At 44.8% G+C, this 25,058-nt stretch overlaps 1 protein-coding gene across 4 annotated transcripts in view; it reads left to right on the forward strand.

Annotated features, from left to right (window-relative positions):
• The first annotated feature begins 8,472 nt into the window (after positions 1-8,472).
• The window catches only part of ppp1r12a (protein phosphatase 1, regulatory subunit 12A), a 44,570-nt gene continuing 27,984 nt past the window's right edge, over positions 8,473-25,058 (forward strand). For all 4 annotated transcript variants that reach the window (XM_067254192.1, XM_067254195.1, XM_067254191.1 and 1 more), the window contains exons 1-2: positions 8,473-8,766; positions 24,630-24,760. In XM_067254192.1, coding sequence (XP_067110293.1) covers positions 8,530-8,766; positions 24,630-24,760 — 368 coding nt within the window. In that variant the 5' untranslated portion in view covers positions 8,473-8,529. The remainder of the gene's footprint in view (positions 8,767-24,629; positions 24,761-25,058) is intronic.

Here is a 25,058-nt window from a genome sequence, read left to right on the forward strand (position 1 = left end):
ATCCTCTCTCTCTCTCTTCATCCTGTCTCTCTATCTCTCTATCCTGTTTCTATCTCTCCATCCCACTGTCTTACCTCTAGGCACAAATCTGTGAGCCATCTGTTGTTATCTGAGGAATGCTCTCCACACTTTATGGACATATATGTACCAGCACATTGACATGCTCGGCCTATTTATAGACTACCACCCTACCCGGGTGGTTGTTGTAATGATGTCACACAAGCTCTCAAGATAAATCACATTGTTTATCTTCGGTTGCTCTCTCTACCCACTGTTCGTGGCCTGTTTGTTTGTGTTTGCTTGTCTGTTCAGCTACATGTTTCTGATTGCTTCCATGCAGCGTATGAGAAGCATCAGCACCCCAGTGTGTTTCTTGAACGACGAGTCAGTGAGAGAATGATTTGGTATACATGTACCTCCGATTACTCGGCAGTGAACTGGCACTTTTCTAATGGTTATGAAGATTTTGTAATTGGCGTGAAAGTATTGCAAAAATGTGCTTGAGGGAGACCCATGTACATACATACCTGTGTGTGTGTGTGTATGAGTGCGAGCAGACAGTTCATGTTTGAGCAGATCCTGTGTCAACTTGTGTTTGGCTGTGTCTAAAATAACGAGGTCTGACGTGGGAAGGCACCTCAGGGACGACAGAGAAGATTGCCTCTACAGCTGACATGTCAGCTTTCCCTCCACCACTCAGACACTTCACACACAGACAGGCATATGTTCCAGATTATACATGTATTCTGTCTCCCCAGCTAGACGTAGAACAAACCAGAACCTCTAATGGGTGGTTGAAATACACAGTATTAGTCAGCTTGTCTCTTCTGACATGCGCATCTCTCTATGTACGGTAGCTCTTAGCTCAAAGATAACTAACAGATGACCTGAAGTGAAATGACTGCATGATATCCTAACTTCTATCAAGCCTGTTTTCACCTGCAACTGTCATCTCGAGTGTGGAAAAGTCTGTGATGGCAACTGATGGCACTCATTCGACCTTGACCCAATTTTTACCTCTCGCTCTAAATTAAACCCTGTTATAGAAAGCCGCAGTGTGGCCCACCCACTCTGTGACATTATAAGGACCTTTGTCTAGCTCCCTGGCTAAAATAATTGTCCATTAGGCCATTGGTGGGTTACTGAGGGTGCAGACTGGATCCACATATGTATAACAGTTGTCTGGGCTGGCTGTGTTTTTAGTAGGATTATGGTTAGCCTGATTAGCTTTTTTACTTCATTTGTTTAATGAGGAAATGTCTGTCTTTGTGATAGAGCCAAGTTTTATCATGGTCGCGTGGTTACAGTCCTGTTGGTGTAACTGCCTTGAAGGGTGAATATTCACATATGACAGTACCTCAATACCTTGTAATGAAGTTGAATTTAATCACTCTCACCCCTTCATCTAAATACAGCTTTAATTTCCTTCAAGTATGCTTCAATTAAATCAGGCTTACACTGACATGATTGTCAATTGCTATTTAGATTAAAATTTAAATATGTATATTTTTAGTTGCCTGTCTTTGCTGTAATGGTAATTCTGGAGAGATACTGTTGCATTAAGACTCATTGTGAGTAGCTACACTGAGAGAGGAAGAGTAAAATAGAGAACAAGCTGAACCATAGTGAGCACAATTAAAGACAGCTCTGTTTATAGTTATGGACGGAAGGGTTTTCTTCATCTTGCAGACACTCAGCAAGCTAGCTTGAGGACTTCCTATGCTAGATGAATGGAGTGTGATTAAAACAACCTTAGAGTGCAGTACTGGAAATTTCAGACTATAATGTTACTAAGATTGTGTCTCTGGGCTGCTAACTTTGGGAGACTCTATGTCATGACTGAGCAGTTTGTCACCAAAAAGACTGATAACATGTAAAGACAGAAATACTCATGTGTATCCAATTAAAAAACAAAAGGTTATTCATTTGAGGATTTGATTTCTGGGGTCATGGGGGAGATGCAAATTTGGTGGAACAGGACACCATAGGACACCTGTTCATTGAAACATGATGCATTCTGAATATAGATTTGAGGGCCTTGAAGTGCTGGCAATGATAAATGAGATGTAGGTGACCTTTGACCTTCTGAGCAAGATTCCCCCCCCCCCCCTCTGTTTTGGACCCCCGTTATCATCAACAGGGTTGGCTTTAGTTCTTTAGTTTACCATAAGTGTGACTATTAGGAACATTATGTGCTTTTGACCTCGAAGGCAGATATATTTTATACATTTAAAGTTTCTGATAGCGATGAAGCAACAGATAAAAAGTTGACCCGATGGATCTGCAAGGGAAAAGACTTAAAGTGTGCTGTCTAAGAGATAAATTACTCCTCTCAGAAAGCATCCATCAGCTTCAAGTGCAGGCTCTCAAGCAAATCACTTTTTAACCTGCTTTTACCATTACCAGATATTAGACCACTCACTGATACTGGTCCTATCAATTCAAAAAATGGACATAGTGGCCATTCCAGTCTCAGCAACTATAGGTAACTTTAGTTGTATTTTAAAACAAGGCTTAAAGTACTCAATCCCCCTTCTCCCTCCACTTCATCAATGGAACACATCTTCCCTGTTATGACAGTCTGAAATGGACAACCTTTTTCCATTTCACGACATGGTTTTCGCTGAAATGATTCATTTGAGCTTGTAGCTCCAGCCCATTACCGACAGGCCTTTGCACAGTTCCAGATTTGTACTATTATTAGACCCTTTCTCTAGGAAACAAGGTCACTGCAATTGCCTGTCTTATTGGGCTGTCACTTCTTATCCTGCCTTAAAGAAACATGTAGCCTAACACCAAAATGTACAGGAGAAACATTTTTGAAAAACAATGGGATTTTGGTATATCCTCATCACACAAACTGTAAGACAAAGGAACATATATACTGAGTCCAGAGACTGGATATGAGTCCATATGGTCTGGACTGGACAATGTGTTACAGGAGATTGAAGCCACACATACTCCCAGAGAATCAGATGATTGTACAGCTGTACTGGCTGCTAAGTGAACCTGCCCTATTTCTGTCATCGGGTAGAGATCAGCTGTTGTCTACAAAATTATCCCCATACAAACACCCCCATGGCCCCCTCCAGTGCCCCCCACCCCCAAGTCTACACCCCATGGCCCCCCTCCACGGCCCTCTCCCAGGTCTATGCCCCACACATGTTTAGCGCTGTAATATCCTGAAAGTGTGAAGTAGATGTGACAAGCTCCAATGAGACTGCTGAAAAGTGACCCTCACATGTCCCTCTGCCTGCATGCTCAGATTGGCACACTGTGCTGTGGGGGCAGAAAGATGAGCTGTGGACAGCTGCATCTGGCGCCGCCCCATCACAGGTCTGTTTGAACTACAACCCCATGGCTTCAAGAGTCAAATTCCCGCCTGTCTCATTCAGTGTCTAAGCTGCTGTTTACGCTGACATTCAACTGAACCCCTAAGTACGTTCTACGCTCAAGAGACTATGTGGTGTATACTTGTTTTGAATCAAAGAGTTGTGTCCTGCCACCTCACACACACACACTATTCCTCTTCTAGTATTAATGAGTAGAGTTTCACGGCCCCTCCTGAATCTCTCTGATCTCAACAGATCTCTCTCTTTGCTCGATACATTGTTTGCCCTTGTCTGGATGGTAGCCCTGATCACATCGGTTGGTTCTTCTAAATTCCACAGGTATCTTTGATCACGTACAATGTCCAGGCTTCCCGGTTAGATCCTGGTGTGTGGATGAGCCAAGACGGGAGTCAGGTGGCTGAGCAGTTAGAGAATCGGGATAGTAATCAGAAGGTCACTGGTTCGATTCCCGGCCGTGCCAAATTACGTTGAGTCCTTGGGCAAGGCACTTCACCCTACTTGCCTCAGGGGAATGTCCCTGTACTTACTGTAAGTCGCTCTGGATAAGAGCGTCTGCTAAATGACTAAATGTATATAGTAGGTGTCATTGTGGACTTAGTGCCTAGTTGGGGCATCATGCTGTGCTTTTCTTCTGGGAATGTCATGATGTGCCCTAAGAACTTGTGCATAGGACAACATAGTGGGCTGAGAGCTCCACTGTCTGCAGACCTGCTAACTGTCTCCTGATACCAGCGGCCAGGAGGGAGATCTAAAATCCGACAGTGACTAATTGAAAAGACTAAGGGGCTGAGCCGGTGCTATCTGGACATTTCTAACCAAGGCTTTTGTACCTCACAAATAACATCAAAGCGTGACTATTTCTATCAGTGTGATTGCACTACAGTCTGGATGTTCTGGTCTGGTAGGAGTTGAGTGAGAGTGTGTGTCATGGGCGCCAATGTTGCCACGGCAACAAGCACAGGGCAACAAGAGAGTGGGCGTCTGGCTTCAATCAGATGTTACTTACTTGTCCATACTCACCCGTCACCCCATTCTGAGTGGCTGCTGCCTTTCTAACCTACACTGATAACTCAGTGTGTTAGTATGACAACTACAAACATACAGTGTGTGTTTCCTGGAAGGGCTTCTCAGAACTGTCAACTGTTTTAGCTTTTCAAGATTTTATTTTTATAAAGTAGAAAAGAAAGAGTCTTAGTACACCAACTTATTTATCTTGTTGCTTAGATATCTCCTTGTCGACAGAACATGCCCTTTCATCATTATCACATTTTGTTTAATACAATTAACTATGTTACTCCTTTAAGCGACACAAACATCGCCACCTCTCTAACCAGCACCCTCTCCAGAACACTAAATCTACACACTTCATTAGGTTTTACAAACTGTGTCAGGGAACGTTTTATTTGAAAACACGAAGATCATTATATTCCAAATTAATTTCTCCTTGGGAATCAGTCACAGACAGACTCTCAGTCAGAGAACAACTGCTTACCAAACAAACCTACATTTCAAATGCAGATGGTGTTTGTATTGCCCTTTTACAAATAATGTCACGTAGGGATTCACATATGGCCTCAGATCAGTACCTGTAATCTCTTTTAGTTATTAAAATTTGCTTTCACACCACCGTGTCTTTCAAGGACAACAATCAAAGAGTTGGCCGGGGTAATTTTGCAGTGATACTGAACATTTGTGTTAGTACTCCCCCAGACACTTTGATCTGCTGTAGGAAAAACAGCTAAACAGCCGTTTGGCATCAGAGGGAAGGATAATCAGGGAGAGAGTGTGTCGGAACCTTCTCTTTCAGTGACACATGACTATGACGCACATAACTGAACAGGATGACAGCACTGCATTGACTTCAGCTGTTGAACGTGTAAGACAAGACACCTAATAACAGTTACTGTACTACAGTGTGTGTGGTGAAATGGAGAGTGCAGTCATAATAATAAAGTGGTCGGCTCACATTTCACCCCCTGGGAACCTGTGACACTTTAAAACACAGAGGCTGTGGTTGATGTGGGTCAAATGTCACTTGAGAAATGTCTTGCTCGGTGGGAGAGCATTTGACTGCACATCAAGAATTGCAGGTTTGAATTCCCTCCTGTCGCTTTGAATAAAAGCATCTGCTGTCGCTTTGAGTAAATGAATGTATCATAGGCTATTATATATTATATAAAAGATGATGAAAACTCCCCTGTACTATAATATCAAACTGTGTCTCTTAGAAGAACGCGGGTGCAGATGGCTTGGCCTTGAACACCTTCTGATGAACAGTGGTCTTATGAGTCGTCCAATCAGATGATCAGGGGGCCTTGACTTGGCTGTAGATGGGACTGAGATTGGCAGAGCCTTCCAGTCACAGATGGTTTCTTGACGCTCTCCACCTGCCCCAAGCAGAATGGTAATGCCTCGCCATGTTTAGGTCTCCCTCTATTTAGTTTTGTTTTATCCTCTCTCCCCACTACTTCTGCTGGCTACAGTAAGTACTCTGTTTGAAGGACCATCGCTTCCAGATAACTGTGATGAATGTCTTGTTTCTTTTGCGTAATCTGTCAGTGGATAGCCTGTTCTGACTCCAATGGTACTGAATATTATGATCTGATAAGTTTCTTGGTTAGTTGACAATACTGCTTTGACAGTGTACATTTCTACACCCCTGTCATAACAGTACAATCATTGCCAAACAGCAGAATAGCAGCTCTGTACAAGTGCTCTTGGCAGCACTGCTGTATGGCATTATAATGTGTTAGAAGTACGCTAATAGTACAGTATGTGTTATTAGCAGTACGCTATTAGTTTATGTACAAAATGTAACACTTTTATAAAGGTTAGAAGTTTGCAGATACTCTCAGACAGGTCGTCAACGCTAAACAGACACTTGGCAGGGTCTGAATCTTGCACTTCCACACACACACAAACAATGGATGTTACACATGTGGCCTCTCACACACTGTCCAATACTGGAAGGTAGGCTTGGTTCCCTTCCTACCAGTAGCTTAAAGGGCACCTTCCCTACAACTACAAGTCCTGATATCAGCAAAACAAACTCTTCCAGCCACTGACACACCCTTGACATTCTGTTCTCCACAACCCCTGTGTCTCAACAGACCTCCCTCCCCGAGGTATCCCATGATGCTCCTCTAGTATGGTGAACCATCCAGGGGTGCCGGTAAATTAGGATAAACTATAGTCTGATCCTCCTCTGTGTATCTTGGCCCCTTCAGACCCTTCTGTCCTGGCCCAGAAACATCCATGCCTCAGCCGGGTGTCTCTGACAGGAGGCTGATTTATCTGTTGCATCTGCAGAAATCAGCTTTCGTAAGTCTGTCTTTACTGAATGTCCACTAGGGCTTGATAGATGGGGCCAGGGGTTGGGAAAATAATGTTGGGGTGGTCAAGGAACCCCCACAGTTATCCTTATAGAGATTAGCCTTGAAGTTGTTATTCATGTGTAAATTATTTGGATTGTTTCCTGAGTGGATCTTTTTACTGACCAAATTTCAGTTGGGTCATCTAATTTCTTGCAGACATGAATAGGATTAATCAGTAAGCACTGAACCACACACACAATACAAACTACTTTAAAATTAACATTTCAAGTGTTCTTTATATTATATACCTAAACTACTTTAAGGTCCTGAAACCATTCCTGCCACCCCCGCGTCTTCCATGGACTGCTCAGGAAACTGGACGGTGGCAGTCCACAACCTGCCGCGTACACATTGCCCTCTGCCAACAATAACGTATGGTGGTGCCAAAACAATAATCCCTTTTTGCTCGGCCACCTTGCTTTGAGTGGGAGTTGAGATCTCACAGTCCACTTGACATTCCAAACACTTTAAGTTTTGATGTCAATTAAAACAGGTACTTGCTGTTTTATTTTATTGTGCACTGTCTGTTGTAAAAGAGAAACTCTTATAATGGGACAGAAAAATCTCCATGCTATTTTGTATATAAAACTCTCAAACTTTTATCTCAATGACTAATGATCTCCATTAATTGCTCAGCTAATGTTTTACAGACATTAGTCTTTCTCTCCATTTCTTTCTGTAATGGTTTCCTGTGGGAGTGGCACTTTAATGTGATCAAGAGGGTAAACACACTAGCCTGCAGCTGATTCTACAAAGGAACTACCACGTGTGGTGAACATTTTTATTAGTATAATTTGATGAATTTTTAAGTGTGTTGTACTTTGAATTGTTTTAAGCGTTTACACAATAATTTCACATTCATGTAAACAATGATTACTGTACATTCAATAAACTATTAAGCTACATTCAATGTTGAGAATAGAATAAAATGTATTTCTGTGTTACTGTTGAGACATTTAGCATGCAACATTAATCTCACTTGGCTTGTTGTTTCCTAAAGTTTGGCGTGCAACAACTGGCAACTGCCACCTTGTTCTGTTTTTATGCACAGTTAAGGGATGTAATTTGCACTTATTTATGGCACAGAGTATTTATTTAATCGATTCATGGCTGATAAAGAAGAATAAACAGATGTTCTAATTACTTCGTAGTTGACAGTGAACATAGTGAATATATTGCATTTTATCATGGCTATTTAAAAATAAAATAAGTTTCAAACAATATTAAAATATCTGGTATGGTCAAACAAATTCGTCATCATGCTAGAGTTCATGTTCTTTTTAATGGCCTATTATAACAAAATTACCGTCTCTGTTCACCTTTTCCCTTATCTGTTGATGATGACGTTATACTGCAGATCCTGAGGTGACGTTTCATTGTGTCTACCCGATGTGTGTGCCAGTGTTCGCCAAAAATGTAGACGGCGAGTTAGGACTTAAAACAGTTCGAACGACAGCTGACCGGGAACGGGAAGGGCATGTCACATTTCCTGCTACCATCAATTATAATGAGAAAAATAATACAGAAAGAAATATCCAAACATGTTTTAAACTGCTTTTGGAAAAGAATAGCAAGTTAGACCCCCAAGCGAACTTTCACGATTCCGCTCAGCAGGTCAAACACCGGCGGTCCTCGGAACTTAAAACGTACGACCCTTTGTCTCGCGACTCGCGAGTTTATGGAAAACAATCCAGACGCCCTCTTTCAGCCCCCCCTTCCCACGCCCCAGTGCGCTGTGGGATAGTGGCACTATAAAGTATATCCTCTCTCGAAGAAAGATAAGGAGCCCAAGACAGGAGGGGATGAAGATGGCGGACGCCAAGCAGAAGAGGAATGAACAGTTAAAACGGTGGTTAGGCTCGGAGACAGATATCGAGCCTCCTATTTTGAAAAAGAAGAAGACGAAGGTGAAGTTCGACGATGGCGCCGTGTTTTTGGCTGCCTGCTCGAGCGGCGATACCGAGGAGGTGCTCCGAATGCTTGACCGGGGTGCTGACATAAACTACGCCAATGTAGACGGTCTTACTGCCCTCCACCAGGTTTGTTTGCTAACATACAACAGTAACGATTCGATTATATCTGCTTATTTAAAACGAAAGACTTGTAGCAATGGAACCAAAGATGGAAGCAAGCTAGCTAGCTTGCTACCTGTCAAAGGAGAGCCATCTCATTCTGTTTACCTAGCACGCCCGTCCTCGTCGCTGAGAGAGGGCCACAATAATCGTCCTGGCTGGCTCGAATGGTTTGATGTGACTGTTAAATTGATTGAAATAGGAATTTGGCAGAGGAAACAACACCATCGGACATGATTGTGTGCAGAAAATGAATGAAGTCTATAGCTAAAGTAGGCTAAGCAAAATACCCAGCCTCTGCCCCTGCTGACACTAGCGCGAGCTAAGCAAATGATTCATTCGGTCTTGCTAATGCTGTTACGTTAGCTTTAATAATCTTGGTTGTCCAGAATCGTTAGCTAGCTAGTCTAGTGGTGTCGCTAGCTACTCGTCGTATATCCCCACCTGCAAGATTCAACCAGATTGTTCTTATCAAGTGTTCTGTATTTATCGTCCACATTTATAGTAACTGTTAATATGACCAAATGGTAGCCTAGTTGTTTAGTTTATCTTGTTATAAAGAATATAGCTACGGGTTAATGAGGTCCCCTTCTCTGACACTGATAATATATGGTCTAATAGCCTACTAACCCGTGAGTTAGCACTCGCTTAGCTGGGCTTTATACGTGCATATCGGGCTTGAAAGTTTGCTGTGTGGACATAGAGCTGGCGTCCTTTATCTTTTCGTTGACGCATTATTAAACCCTTCAAGGTGGTATATTAAGTCCATACAAATGGAAAGTTAATTCGTTTGAATGTAAACGTTGGTTAACATAAAACCTAAATATGAGTAAATATCTACGACTTTCTAATGACAATTGACGACAGCTTTTTTTTTACTCCCCAAGACTGTCAGATTGCTAGTTAGCAATCGTAGCTAGGCACAGTAACCAAAGCGCCTTAGTACAACATTACAGTTGAACGCTATTTACTGTGAACTGACTTATTCTAGTCAGTGTTGAGAAGCTGATTTAAGTATTGAAATAATTGTGTACCGAGTAAGCTTGTACGATGAAGAGCTTCATGCATCTAAATATTGACAACCAGAAGCGTGCTAACTAGGCTAGCTTTACCTCATCCCTAACTTGTAGGTACTGTCTATGAAAGTATGCAGCTAACGACGTGCCTATAAAGTGCGATTTTTTTTTCAGGCTTGTGTCTTAAAAATGAATCGACGTGATTTAACGAATAATCTTCCCTATTTTAGGCCAAAACTATTCATTTTTCTTCGACGACGATATGACAGAGACTGGTAGACTATCCGTTTCGAGTACAGTTTGCGAATGACAGCGGGGCAAGCTACTGTAGGCTACGTTATCTAGCTAGCTATTAGTCAAGGTAGCCTAGCCTAGCTAGTACTGTAAGTTTAGCAATAACACACTGCAGACAGCCACGTCTTGACATTGACTAAAGATGTCTAACAATGGGTCATGTCATCGAAATGTCAACATAATTGTAATTTGAAATCTTCATCTTCCATCGGCATCGATTTTGTCGAGGTGGGACAACAGTTCGTTACTTTCCGGTATGATCTACAGGATGACCTAACGATGTAAAGTCGGCCTACTTTTTAGTCTCTGCCAATCTAGCATACAGTAATTGCGTACACTGGGATGAAGTTATGTGCAGAGGAATCTTGCTGGTGCCTAACTGACATCTGAGAGGGAATGCATTGTTTACATGTCAATGCCTGTCACAACGAGCTGTGTTAGGGAGAATATTATAGGTTACCTGTTGACATTTTGGCAGCTGGAAAAAAAAAAACTGGTGACTTAAACAGAAACAAAGGCAAAAAACCCAGAGCTGTTTGTTGTTGGTGATGACATTTTATGCACTTGCGTGTAAAATGAGTAATGAGAGCTGTCTTTGAACAAGAGTTGCATTAGTGTATTTAACTAGGCCTAGATGGCCGGTGATCTCATACCTTTAGTCATTGCTCACAGATGTGCTGTTTACTCAGTAATGCATCACTGTCATAAAAAGCTGCTGCATGGAGACTGTGGATGTAACCTTCATGTTATAACTGTCTGTGGTTTTGCAATGCTGTATTTGTTTTGATATTTGAAAGATAACATAAAAAAGCATCACCTAAACTAGAATTAGAGTTTTTTTTGTTGGTGCAAATGGTAGCCTATGTATCTAAGATCAGCTTGGCCTAATAATATAGCAGAGACTGCAGCCAGTTTAATTTCTCCTGGAATTAGCCAGCCACCCGCGCACTCATGTGGCCCGAAAAAAAATTGGACCGTTGTACAGGGAGGAGCAGAGAGAGGAAAGAATTTGCTGTGCAGCTCTTCAGACCTAACCATGTCTGGAGAGCAGGCTGGAGCTGCATGTACGTTCCAGCATGTGATCTGCAGCTCCGGGGTCTTAGAAAGGAGTGCAAGGCGATATAGGGATTTGCTTTTAACGTGCTAATCTCAGGATTGGAGTTGGGTCAACCTGATGTTGGTTTTCTCACCAAGTGGGGAATTTTAAAGCCAGACTTGTCTGACATTCAGCTCAATGACGCCTCTGCTAGTGTGCTACTTTTGTGTCTAACATCGGTTATAATCCTAGTTGGACCAGATTGCATTGAAAAGCAGTTGCTTCATGCTTTTATTTTTTTTATAGGTAATCTTGCTCTCACGTAAATGTGTTATCTCTTCAAGACCTGTAGTTTAGCCAACGTCTGGACCACATATGTTCTCTCTTTAAAAGAAGATCCAGTCGTTTTACAGATACTCATCCCAGATGATGATGATGGTGATGATAGAACACCTAAAAGATAGATTTACTTCATGAATTGCAGAGTCAAAGTTTATCCACTGGTGAAAGACATGACCCACATTTTACAACCATAAGAAAGAAAACACCGCTTTTACAATGTCATGATTGATAGTGCTTCACTATGTAATCCTTATACACTAGTTTTCCACAGATAATGGTGATTTTTATAGTGCTGTTAAACTTAACCAGCCATGAGTTTGCCTGATAGTTATGCTGATGACATCATGCCACTGACAGTTTCCAGGTGCCCCAGACCATGTCCTCTACCCCTCTTATTGTAATGAGACAGTGACCTCTGATTTTGGATTGAACTGCTCAGTGTTTTTACAGCAAGGGCTGACCACTCCTTCTTGGGTCCAGTGATTGTGCTGGCTGGGGTTATAAATAACACCAGCACAAGTTCCCCCGACTGGGCATCAGGAGACGATGGTACTAAGTTTGGGTATGAGTCACACCACACACAGGCGGTACAGCTCTGTGCGGCTAAGCTTTGTAGAGGAGGCTGGAGGTCTGGCACAGGTTTGCTTTTGGATTTCGCACTGTGGACGGCCTGTGTCTCACTTGGAACCGACTTTTGTGTTTCGTAACCTAGAAACTCTCAATAATGACCTTGTCTTGTGAATGGTCTGTGATGTCCTTCAGCTAGATGACAGTCGAGTTAGAGATTTCTGAGAAGAATTTGGTTATAAAGAGAACAAACAATTGGTTTACACCCGATAAAGATTCTTGATTGGATTGTCACTTTTAAGAAATGGTTACCCCAATGACATCTCATGTCTGGTCTTGTGACGAGAGCTCACACCTTGGCCAGTTGCTCAAGAGAAGGTGGAGGTAGAGAGAAAGGGAAGGAGACTTGTGAATGAGGTGGGCTAAAGAGGTGTGTGTGTAGAAAGACAGATATGCCCTGGTCTGGGTGCGTAGCATTCCCGGGCCCCGTCGCACTGGCCTGTGCATTCCTCACATGACAGTCGGTAGAAACCATGGTAAAGGGAGAGCAGAGCGGAGCAGGCATTCCTCAGCTGTCACCCCCCCCCCCCCCCATCTTCTCTAGTCATCCTCTGTCGTTCCGTCTGTCTCTCTGTCTGTCTTTCTTCAGAATGCTAGCCTGCTGTGCCCTCCTTCAAGCCTTTAGAGAAAGAGAGACAGGGAGCACCCAGAAAAGCAAATGCCTCTCCCTGGCCCACACCTGGCCCTTCACTTCACCCAGTCCTTGGCTCTCACACTGCCCAGCCCTGTACTGCACATTTATCTACTTTTACGTTACCCTTGGATGTGCAGCCTTCCATCATCTAATGTCCATGCCAAGATGTCAATACTGTAGAGGAAGACAATTCCACGTTCCTTTAGAATCAATTATATATGGGAAGTATGGCCATCTATGGCTAAATGAGGTCTTGGCATCATGCTATCGAATGCCAGACAGTTCATGTTGTTTCTCAACATTAGCATACACTACCTCCATTATGACCATTCTATCTCCAAATGCTATCTCGCTAAGTAGCCATGGCAACGGCTCATGCCCGGTTGCTAGAGGCTTGTCGGTTGATTTGCATACACCGGGAGTTGCATAACTCAGACTGAGCCTAGAGGAACGACAGCAGCAGCAGATCAGCAGCGAACACGTACTGTAGACTGCATGAATCTTGAAATGGAACAAACAGTGCTGGATGTCGAAGCAGCAACAGTTACATTAACAAATTACCCTCCGTGCTCCAGCCCCAATCCTGACCCTGAGATTCCCAGCTGTGCAAGAGAAGCTCCCGGTTGGCCAATGAGGGCTACAGAAAGGGATGCTGCTGACAGGCCCCCTGCCCCCCTGTTCAAAGCCTTATGCGTCCTGTTACACACTCTGCTTTGTGTGTGTTGTACCAGCTCGCTGGGTGGGACCCAGGGTTCAGACAGGCTAACATCACTATGTTTTATAACAGTTTCACCAAGCCTGACTCACGAGTTGTGATAAACCTAAGGGCGCAATGAACAGGTAGACCTTTTGAGGTGTCCAGAAGGTAGGCTCGGTCCTCTAGACATGACTGTTTTCAAAACTCCTATCCAGCTGTAAAACCTTTTCTTAGTCATGCGGCACATTGACATTTTTGACAGCATATTCACTGAGCTTACCTTCGGAACCCGAGCTGGGAGCAGTTTGGGTTAACTCACCCCACCTGACGTGTGTGTTGTTGAGGAACAGAATGTGTTAGGTTAGGGTGTCTGATTTGGGATAAATTGAGTTGACTTGGGATATATTTAGTTTTTTGTTTGGGCTTTTTGCAGAGAAGCATGATGTTTAGCCCATTACAAAAGGGATTTACAGAGCTTCACCTTTTGATCATAGCCAGTAAATCCTTTGTGTTGTTTATCATCTGAGCTGGAGACCAAAATCTCCACCACCACCTCCAGAACCACTTCAGCCTCTCACTCTTTAGAAATCACAAACAGCAACAAGTGTTGCCATTGACAACCTCTGTGCCTTGTGTTTGACTGCAGAGAGTTTGGCACTGGCTTGCGCTGGTTGCTTAGACGGCATAGCACGCTTGCCTACTGCACATGGTACTATGTTTGGTTGGTGGAGGTGGGGGGCGGGGGGGGGGACTTCCAGTGGAATGCCCTGCATCCTTTGTTGAAATCACACAGAACCTCTCCAGGAGGCCTCGTCTCAGCCTCACAGACATCAGCACCGCAGAGAGAGTTACTGCCCTGAACAGAGAGGCCAGTCAGCCAGACAAAGGTCAACAGCATGAGATGGCTGCTTTTGAATCAGAGCAAAATTGTATTGTCTCATTGCATTCAAGGTTGAAGTGGAGGAACAAGATTAACTTTCATGACACTAGAGACCATGCGTCATATTTAATGTAGTGTGTTTCTGTTCCTGCTTCTCTCCTGCCATGCGAGCAGTTTCATTGACCTGAACACAGACAAGCACCTCATGTATTTGTAATTGCGAATATGACAGCAGCAGAATGAAAACACATTAAAATGTCACTTATTTATTTATTGTCTGCAATCAAGACAATCTGGATCTTATTGTTCTTTGCGTAGCCCATACATTTAGCTGCCGCCCTTTTACAAAGGTTAATGGCTAACAGATATGCTTGGTGTATGTAATGGCTATAGCTATACCAGATTGCGCATTCTTCTGTTTCTAATACATAATGCCAATAAATTCAGGGTTAGCATCACCACCCAACTGCCAACCGCCAACCATTCATCAAGTGACTTGACAGCTCTCATAGCATCAGGTCCACCAAACCTGCACATCTGACCTGTTCTTATAATTGGCAGGTTGCGCCTTACCAGCATACCATGCTAGTGTTTTCATTCAAGTCTTTCCACCAGCCCTATAATCAAGCACGAGGAAGGAAGTGTTTGTGGCGTTGCGCCAAGGTGCTTTTCAACATGTTGGGTCATCTGTTGATTGACACGGATGCCTTACTTTTTTGTTCTGTTACATGTTAGAAGGCCTTTAACAAGGACTTTCTGAGACGGTTTAAATGTAAAATCCTATGGTGGATACATTTTGTAAAATGTTCTTTCTCTAGTTAAGGTCATTTCTAATTGTTTTGTGTTGTACCTCAGTTTGTAAAATAGACTCCTTGGGCTTGGTGCCTTTACGTCAGAAAGGCTGGACAGGGTAAAGTATTTCAGACAAGCGTCATTACAGGTTGAAACTGGTTCACCTGGGGTTTGAGGGAGAATTCCTCAGCTGAGTTCAACCTACCGTCATGCTAATGCCACGTATGTGTTCTGACTGAAGCAACAGCTGAGGCTGCGGAGATCGACTCATCAAACAGAGCATCCATAGTTGCTCATCTTGTACGTGTAAGAGTCAATTAGCCGTGTCGCTCTTCTGTATCGCTGAGGGCTCTGCAAACCAATAAGAGAGTCTGGTGAATATTTACCAACTATCACTTTTTTGTGGGGTAGACTGGGTGACAAGCAACTTTAACAGAGATTTCCTGTTTCTCTTTTCTATGTAATACTTTACCCCCTCCCTTTAAAAAAAATAGTTTTTGCTTTTGCTATACCTTTCTCTACGTCTTCCATCAAGCGTTGCATATTATTGCTCTGCTGTGCGATGCCTGTGGAATGACTTCAGCCTGTCTGCTGTGTGGCACAGTCTCTCCCTGCGCTGTAGACTGGGCTCTGTCTCAGAAGCCTTCCCAACGTTGTTTAGTTCTCCAGCAATCACATGCCTCATGCTGGGTGGATGTTTTTTTTTATTAGATTGTGTGTGTGTGTCAACCGAAAACACCTGGACTCTGGAGACTCTTCATTGTCTTGTTGCGAAGAGGCCAATTAAAGCGGAGGGTTGTCTGTCTGTCGTCTATTGGAGGAGACGGGTTACATTCTTTCCCTTTAAAAAAAGAAAAAAGAACAACTTGCAATGGCTGCGTCGCCAGCTGATGAAATGGGTCAGAGGTGAGATGAGGCCAGTTCTAAATCACGAATGTGAAGGGAAGGACGAAGTGATGAGAAATGGCAGACTACACGCCTATACTCCCCTTACTCTGCATTCACATCCCAATTCACCTTATCGTGCAGCCCACTCGCACAATATAAGCCTTTGCTTGAAACTCGGTACTCAAACAAGCTCCACCATCATCTCCCCCCCCACCCCCCCCCCCCACCCCCTCAGTCCATTGATCTTGCTTGTGTATTTTTGCCATCAAGCAAATGTAGACCTGCAAAACTGCTGTGTGCTAGTTGTGCAACCCCAGCCTTTAGTGGGGAAAAAAAGTGTTTGGGGAGTGTGTGTTTATCTGACTGCAGAGGCATCGCAGTGTCAGTGAAGGGGCCTGGACGGTCCAGGAGTCACACTGCTTGGCTAGGGAGTTTCAATGGCTGCAGGCGTTGGACGCCATTCAAACTGACCTGCTTATCTGTTTTAAAACCACCAGGTAGCCAGCTTCAATGTTGCTGTATGAGCTGCATGTATGTTGTCGTCCTTTGTTGCACAGTTCTGCATTTATTGTAGTGTCATCAGCATTTGATATGCATATTTTATGGAGCATGAAATTTATGTCAGGTCACTGAGTTCCAGATGTTAATAGATGCTTGCCAAATGAATTATTAAATCAACCACAAATGCCCCTTCTGCTGTTAGAATGAATAGAGGGGGCAAGCTAGGCCCTAAACCAACAGACAGCTTTGTGGTACAGTTGTAGACTAGTCTGAGTTTAGTTAGTCACTCACTCGTGAGCCATTGTCACACTAGAGATGCTTTAGAATGTGGTTAAAGGCCAAGCTGCCCATGGCCTTTGGTTCCCCTATCTTTAGACCCTGAATATTTATTTTCCCTGCATGATCAAGGGTGCTTGCCCCCTGTCATCCATTTCAAAGTTAGCTAAAGTTAGCTGGTTTTGAGTGCCCTGCCCTGCTCTCCTTCCCTGCTGGGGCTAGCTGGAGGGATGAGGGTGTCGTGAGGTTCAGTCAAGACAGGAACAGGAAGTGTGTGTTTATTTTTCTCATTTCCTCACCCAGGCTCTGCAAGTGAGCTCTGCTTCATCTGCTGCTCCCTCTCCTCCTGCTTGTATCCCTGCATACAACCCTGCACACGCCCTCACAGTCAGCCTGTTGTATAGTTCTGTTCCAGGTAGGCCATGGCAACCACACGGTGCTTTCAGAGCTCCTGGAGTTCTTTCAGCTGGAGAGATGATGACGGCTGAACTTTGCCCCAACGCTCTTTAGTGCCTGATCCTTTGTGCGCCACTCGGTTCAGATGCCTGATTGTGTGGTGTGAACCGATGGTTGGAGCCATTACTCCACTAGTCGCAGAGGTGATCCATATTTGTAGTGGTAATGGCTATGGATCGGTGCTTTGCCTGGGGGGCGTACCCTGGCAACCACGCTGCCTGTTTACCTTCTGGTGTTGTTTTGGCTTTTGAGGCTCTGATCCCAGTACAGAGGGGACTGTACATTGAAGGCCATGTTGCACATTTACACTGTAGATCAAATCTTAGGAGATTTGGATGCTTGACTTGCCTCTAAAGAGCTGACCAGTACTGTTCTTTTGGGGCCAGTATCGATTTTAGGGAGTAATACATCTGATTACTATCGAAAATAAGTCGAACAGTGCACTGAACAGTGAACTTCACTTATTATAAGTAACGATTTAAAAAAGCACAAATAGGACAAAATAAATATAACTTGAAATGACTCAAAATGGTGCATATACACTGAGACTGATATTATGGGCCCATATCGGTTGAGTTCGTTCTACTCTAAATCAAACCACCATAACCCTGTAGTGCTCATTACTTTGCCCCCTACTCTTTTCCTCGAACCCCTGACGGTAAGATCTCATGGGAAAAAAAAAACGTGTCTTTGGAGTGTGGCTCTTGTTTTGACTGCTGAGCGTAAGCTGGAATGAAATGTACAGTTACGATCTCCCCTGCCTTCCCCCCCCCCCCCCCTCCTCCGCCTCAATCCCGGCCTTCTTTTTCCATGGGAATCCCAATACCATATATGGTGGTCCTCTGCAAGAGCAGGAGGAGTGGAGACTAAGGCAGCGCTGAGTGTGTGTGTGTATGCAGGGCTTATCTTGTGGAAGGACCCAGCTGGCTGGCCTGCAGTGCTCTCTAGCCCTCCCGCAAGAGCATAGGAACCGTGTCTTATATCTTCCGAGGCTACAAACATACAAAACGTTATTTTCGATCCTGCACACCTACATTTGCGCTCACAGGCCCATTTCGTTTTCTCTCATTACCTTCCCCCCTCCACACACACGCACAAACTGGCGGTAAGGAGGAATTCCTTTTGTGGAAGTGGCCGCGAGCCTGTAAGCTTGTGACGTAGCGGTGTGGGCGGGCGCCAAGCACCGATTCTTGAAGTCCTGGAGCCCTGGAGTATTACTTATCTGGGAATTTCTCCACTGGTATGCTAGACCAGGCCTTGGTTGCTGTCTGACTAGGTGACTGCAGGGCGAGGAGAGAGGGCGAGCTACAGTAGCGAGGGGGGAAAAGGTTGAGAGGGAGGCCAGCTTCCACCTCCAGGAGAAGCAGCTCAGACTAGTCCTTTTGCTTTATATGGGGGTAAGTTAGGCTTTCCCTGAAAGAAAAACAAGGGCCATGTTATTGAGCTCCACTGTGGATGCCCCTATCTACCGTTATTAAATTAGCTGCTGACTTTGAAAGCCAGCAGTCATATTTTAGTTGCACATGTGATATTTTAAAGCCCTGACCCTTCATAGATAATGTTTTGGTTTTCCTGACAGCCACTCAAACGTTGCAAACCCCTCCTTACCCTCTCTCTCGCCTCCTGAAATTAGATTACCAGTTTCATTTTCCAGTCAGTGAGGCTTATCCAAAACACATGAGCCGATGATGGCCGCGGCAAGGGCTCAAGAGAATGACAGAATGAGATGTGCCCAATGACTACAGAGTGAGAGTTCGAGAGGAGAGGAAAAGTCCCACATTTGAATGATTCAGTGTTGATATTGTGAACTCTATAATGCTATCTATCATTGGAGTTCCATAATGTCATGGTTTCAGAAGGCTCAAAGTGCTCTGTGGCTGTGCTGTGTGCTTTCATCCCCACCCAAACCCCTGATCCCAATCACTGTGGAGGTGACTCAGGGCTTGCTCTGTGGTTTTGGGTTTGAAACGGCTACTTAATTACCAAGCCAGCCCCTGCTTATGACTCAGTTTTGTGGTTTGTTTTGGTAATAGTTAAGAAATCCATTCCAAACTTGGCAAAGATTCTATACATTTTGGTACTAGAAAGTCCCCCTAGTGTAACGTTCAACACAACTTTCTGTGGTTTAAGGTGTGCGGGCATTATGCTTGCCAGTGCTTTTGCTACTTTTGTGGGAAATGTTTCCTTAGATGTCATCAGGTTTTCATTTTCAGCCTGGACATCAGGCTACCTGTCCACTGTACCGTTTCACTTCCTTGTCTCTGCTAAATGCTAGCGATTATCTAGGTCGACCATGCAAATGGTTATGACCACTGCTCTTGGGATTACCTGCAGGACTTTAACCAAAGGAGCATGTGCCACTGACTTGTTCAGTGGCCCAGCCGTCAGAAGTCCGACCTCCCGAGTCTCTCCGGAGCACAGAGATGGTGTGTTTTAGTTGGCCGTTTGAGAGCCCTGCCAAAGGAAGTGAGGGAGGGGTGGAGTCCTCAAGTGTCCCCTACTTGATGTGGAGTGCTGCTATAGTTAGCCTGAAGCGCTCCGCTCGATGCCCTGAGAGATTAGAAAACCTCATCAGACACAGGTGTGCCGTGCGCTACTTCATTACAGCCGGAGGAAAGGGCCCTTTCAAAGGGTGGAAAAACCACGCTGCCGCCTTTCGGAACTTTTACAATGCATCGTTACAAAATCTTTTACAAAATCGTTTTTGAATGAAATTGCAGTTAGGCTGTGTTCATTTTCTTGTTTTTAAAGTGTGTAGACTACATCATAGTAGGAAAGTCTAGGCTAGATTATGTGCACTAAATCTTTCTGAAGTAAGCATTTAGAGTATTAATCGTCAGTGTTTTGACATATGTGAAAGCTTATTGGAAGATTATGACCATTCATAGAACTTTGTTAACAGTACGACTGCAATGTCTGCTTTGATTTAGCAATAAATTGTTCATGTGTAAAGGATTGGCTGTGCATGAAGGGTAATGGTAACATTATTTATAGGAATTGATTTTCGAAGTACTTTGTTTCATGGAAGGCTTCAACAATTACTCCACTTTCCCCTTTTTGTGATTCTTTATGTAAATGTTAGGCTACTGTTGCCATCCCTTGGGTCTGGTCAGGTTACCTGTTGTGGGTAGTGTAACCTGTCCTGGGAGAGCACTGGCAGCTTAATGACTAAAATGTGAAGCACTGCATAGACAAACTGCATCACTATCCTTTGACCATAATGGGTCATGAGAACCTCACCGGTGTGACCTGAAACTCTGCTAAAAAGGAAAAAAAAAACATATAAAAATAAATAGAAGAAGCACCCCCTCCTCCCCTTTCAAGATTAGCTTTTGATCTTGTCTGGCGAAAGGGTCTGCTGTGTACGCCTGCCTTCGGGGGCTATGTGGAGCAACCCCAGTGTGCTTTAAATGAAGTCTTTTTCTCTCCTTTTATTTATGTTTCGTTCAGAAAGGGCCTCGACGGGTCTGAACTCCTGTCCTCTTGTTTTGGTCCCCTCTCCAGGGGCGCACACGTCACTGGCTGCATTTTTCGGCACCGATCTAAGGACGAGGGCTTTGCCCATCTCCTCCGATCCCTTGCTAGCCGGCTAGGGACTCTGTGCCCGAAAATTCCTTGGGTGTTATTTTAGGATTAGGCCGTCGCATACGATGGTCACTGTATTGTTTTCCAGCCTAATCTTGTCCATATTTATCCTCGCTGGGCGGGTGGAGTTTATTAAGTTAATCCACATATAGCGTCCTGTAATCAGCCCCATGTGGGCGCGCTGAAGGGGAGAGGACGTGTGAAGTGGGAGATGCTCAGTCTGTCTCTCGAGGAAGGCACTGCAAGTATGTTCTGTTACTGTTCGGTCTCATATCAGGCGAATCCAAATGTATTCTCTTTTGACGGTTGGTTGTAGCATGTAAGCCTTATCAAGAGGAAGTGGTCTGGCTTTCCTCTCGTTCAGTCGAGGAAAGAACTAGATCTTCTTCAGTCATCCTAAGTAGGTGACAGGGTTCGTACTCGATCCATAATGCACGACTCGCATATATGGCACCTTGTAGTCAGAAATGGCAGCTAGCAGTGCTAGGCTACATGTGAGATTGGCATTAGCCTGTGCTAACCGTGTGGTTTCCTGTGATGTGGCCTGTGAGTGTTTGCTTGCAGGTTAGGTTTCATTGGGCTGCTTTGCTTTAGCCATGTTTGTCTACAAACACACTGTACAGTTCTATTCACATAATCTGTGTGTACACAGGCCTACAAAATGAGTGAAATTGAGGCAACTCATTAGAACAGGGGTCTCTAAGCAACACTTCCTGTGGAGCTCCCTGCAGATTTTTGCTCCAACCCCAGTTGTAAAAAAACTCAATCAACTCATCAACCATCTAATTATTTGAATTAGGTGTGCTAGATTATGGTTGTGGCCAAAACCCTACAGGAAGGTAGCGTACCAGGAACAGGGTTTGAGAGCCTTGTGTTAAAATAGACTCCCAAAAAGCAGCAAGCACAGGGAGCTAGAAGGAGCTGCTGCTCTGGTGGTCTTCACACACATTAGGCTCCACCAGTTCCCACTCTCCCCGCTCTGGCGCTAAGTGGCACTTGAGGCCGAGTCACTTCCTGGCTCACACCAGCTGACGTCCCTGTGACGGCCTTCAAGCAGGGATGGGAATCTGGAGCACGTGGGCTGAATAAACACACACACAAGGTTGGATTTAGAAGGAACCTTTTGTTTAGATGGCTCGGTAGAAGAGGCGTAAATTGTTGTAAATGTTTCACCTGAAATCTAATGGTACGTTCTTGGTCACCCAGCTCCCAGTTGTAATGATTGAGTGGGCTACTGCAGAATAATCTCTCTGACCAATTTGTTAATGACATCCTTTTGCCCTGGCCATTCCAAAGCCTAATGGATACAAAGATACTCTTTCGAAGGGGGTAGATATAGACAGAGCGCAATTGACATTTTATTCGGTTTGAGTGATGAATTGAATCCTGTACGTCGATTTTATCCCGTTTAGTAAAGCATCGGACGTCCACTTCCCAGAAATATCCCACCCCTCTTGAGATTTCTTTCCAGAAGGGGCACCTAGCTCTGTGTCATACCTCTTACTGGCAAGCTTATGAAGAGCCTGCCAGGCAGTACAGGCAGTAAGGCTGAAGCACCCGCTTCTGTGTGGTGACATGATATCCAGCGGACCAGTCAGCCTCCCCCTTTTCTCTTTCACTCCCCCCTCTTTCCCTGTGTGGCCACCAGCCAGTTCTGCTGTCTCACCACTGCGCTAAGCGCTAATGAAAGTCACACTCAGCTGTATAGAAATCCTGTCCAGGCTGGAGGGGGGAGGGGGAGGGGGGTGCTGTAGTTCGCTCGGAGGAGAAGGGTGGAATTCTTCCCTACATTATAGAACGTACCTGACCCCAGCTTAGGAGCTCTCCAATGCCGGGAATTCAGAGGAAGGCTTGCGCTGGCCAGTGGAAGACTAACCTGCTCGTTAGTCGTAGTCGGTTTTATATCACCAGGAACATGATACATAATGGACGAGTTGGATACTGTTGCAAAGTGTAGGCCTATGGTTTAAATTCCAGTGAAACATTTGACAACAAAAGACAAAAAATATAAACAGACGTCATCTAGGGGTTATTAGATGACGTCTGTTTTTATTCTTCTCTTTTGTCAAATGTTTCCATGGAATTTAAACCATTACGCCTACGTCAAGATCATGCGGTTGAATCATTTGGATAAGGTCTATTTTTGTGACTGATTCTCTTCTATCTGTAGTGAGTGTTGCTTCACGTGCAGGGCTACCTCTACCCTGTGACTGACTAGGCCTGCTTTCCTTCCGCCTTGCACAAAAAACTGGTTTGAGTGTGTGCGTTTCAGCTGGGGAGGGAAGTCGGTACATGTCTGTGGTTCTTTGTCTCTGCCTGGTCTGAGCTAGCTCTCTCTCTATGGTGTCTTCCTATCAAATAAATGTATAGCCACTGGCTGTTACATTTCAGTTCTGTTAGCAAAATTTGCCTTTATGCCACACCGCAATATGTTTCTGTAAATTGAGTCTGAGGCCAAAAGTGGAAGTCTCCAAGACTGTTTATTTTTTTGCTGACTGTGGCTTCGATGCCCTCATGCGCATGCAGAGCATTCTGTTGGCAAAAGACAGGACCCGCTCTCCACAATGCTACCATCACATTCCACAGCAGCTCCTATATTGGTCAAACAATGTGCAGCAACACCCACCACCCCTCTTCCCCCTCCAGCAGTGGTAGTGTCACTCCTGCGTCAGTGGTTCACAGGCCTCTGGGAGATTCCAAAGATAGAAGAATGGGGGAGTTTCACAGTCGAGTATGCCGAGGCCCCATCTGCCTCCTCTCCCAGCCAAATGCTCTTTCCAAGAACCCCTAAGGGAGGATGACCGCAGTCCCCTGACTGTTGTGTCACGCTAGGATGTTCCTCCTGATGTGGTCAGTGACTCTGGCACCTGTCAGACACACAGTTCCTCCATGCAGGGGATTAGCTCTAATAGACTCCTGGAGCAGCTGGGCGGGCCCTGGGGAGGATGCTGAGCAGGACAGGGAGGATGGAGATGAGGCTGAGGGAGAGGTCAAGCAGAGGGGAAGATGGGGGGTGGTTCTCATGTGTTTGTGACATCACGACGGTCATTGATTGAGTCATGGTTGGGTCTGATGGTGACATGGGGATAGCGGAGTGTCGGAACTCTTGATCTTGACAGCCACTGGTCAGGTTCATTTGGGAGCAGGGGAGAACAGCGTGCCTCGCTGCAAGTTAAGATGAGCCCCCTCAGTTAAACTGCACCTGTAGTACTAGCTGGTGGAGGAACCGACACACACAAACACACAACTCTAGATAAGAGCAGTGAAGCCCACACAAGCTCCCTCCAGCCTTGACCATGTACGGCACTGTAAACAGCCCAAATTTGGACAAGGATTTCTTCTAGCCAGATAGTCGTGTGCCCAGAACGTGAGGCTGTTGTGTGTGTTTGTGCCCCCCCCCCTCCTTAACAGTTCAGTTGTCATAGCAACCCGTGGATAGAGTGGGAGACTTGCAGACAGGCCTTTAAAAGGAGGATGGGGGGGACCAGCAGCATGGACATCTTATCAGATCAAGTTTACGGGAACTCAAAGCAAGGATTTAAACCTCCAAAGCCCAGGGACCTAAAAGAGAGCTTCAAAAGCAAAATGACCAATCGAGCTGTGTTCAGGCCAAGTGTCTAGCCTGTAGTTACATCATACATGGAGATGGCGGAGCGTGGGGGAAGAGGCAAAAAAGTTTCCAAGATTGTCACGCATTCACGCTGGTTGTCTAACTGAACTAATACAGCACGTACACACACCCACACACACACACACTCCTACTTGATCAATATTCTAATCTCTCCATCTCTTCTCGTCCTATGCAGGCGTGCATAGACGACAACGTCGACATGGTGACCTTCCTGGTGGAGCATGGAGCCAGCATCAACCAGCCAGACAACGAGGGCTGGATCCCCCTGCACGCGGCAGCCTCCTGTGGATACATGGACATAGCAGAGTGAGTACTGCTGGGCGGGACCCACTGGCGTCCCACCAGGGAATGACTTTGACACGGGCAACATCGTGTCTATGCTGTGCGTATAAACAACCGATGAATGTAAGAAGGAAGTGAGACAGTGTTTTTAATACTGGAGAAGAATGGCGGATTGTGTGGTGGAATGCTAATTGACCTGATGGGCGTACTGTCGATCTCGATGATGGATTTGGTTGGATATGCATGTTGCAGAACACAGCTCAAGGCGTTTCTTTATTTGTTTTCTTTAGGTGTTATTTAAGTGTCTTTTCCTTGAACGATT

This window comes from Osmerus mordax, chromosome 17 (assembly GCF_038355195.1).
Source record: "Osmerus mordax isolate fOsmMor3 chromosome 17, fOsmMor3.pri, whole genome shotgun sequence".
NCBI lineage: Eukaryota > Metazoa > Chordata > Actinopteri > Osmeriformes > Osmeridae > Osmerus > Osmerus mordax.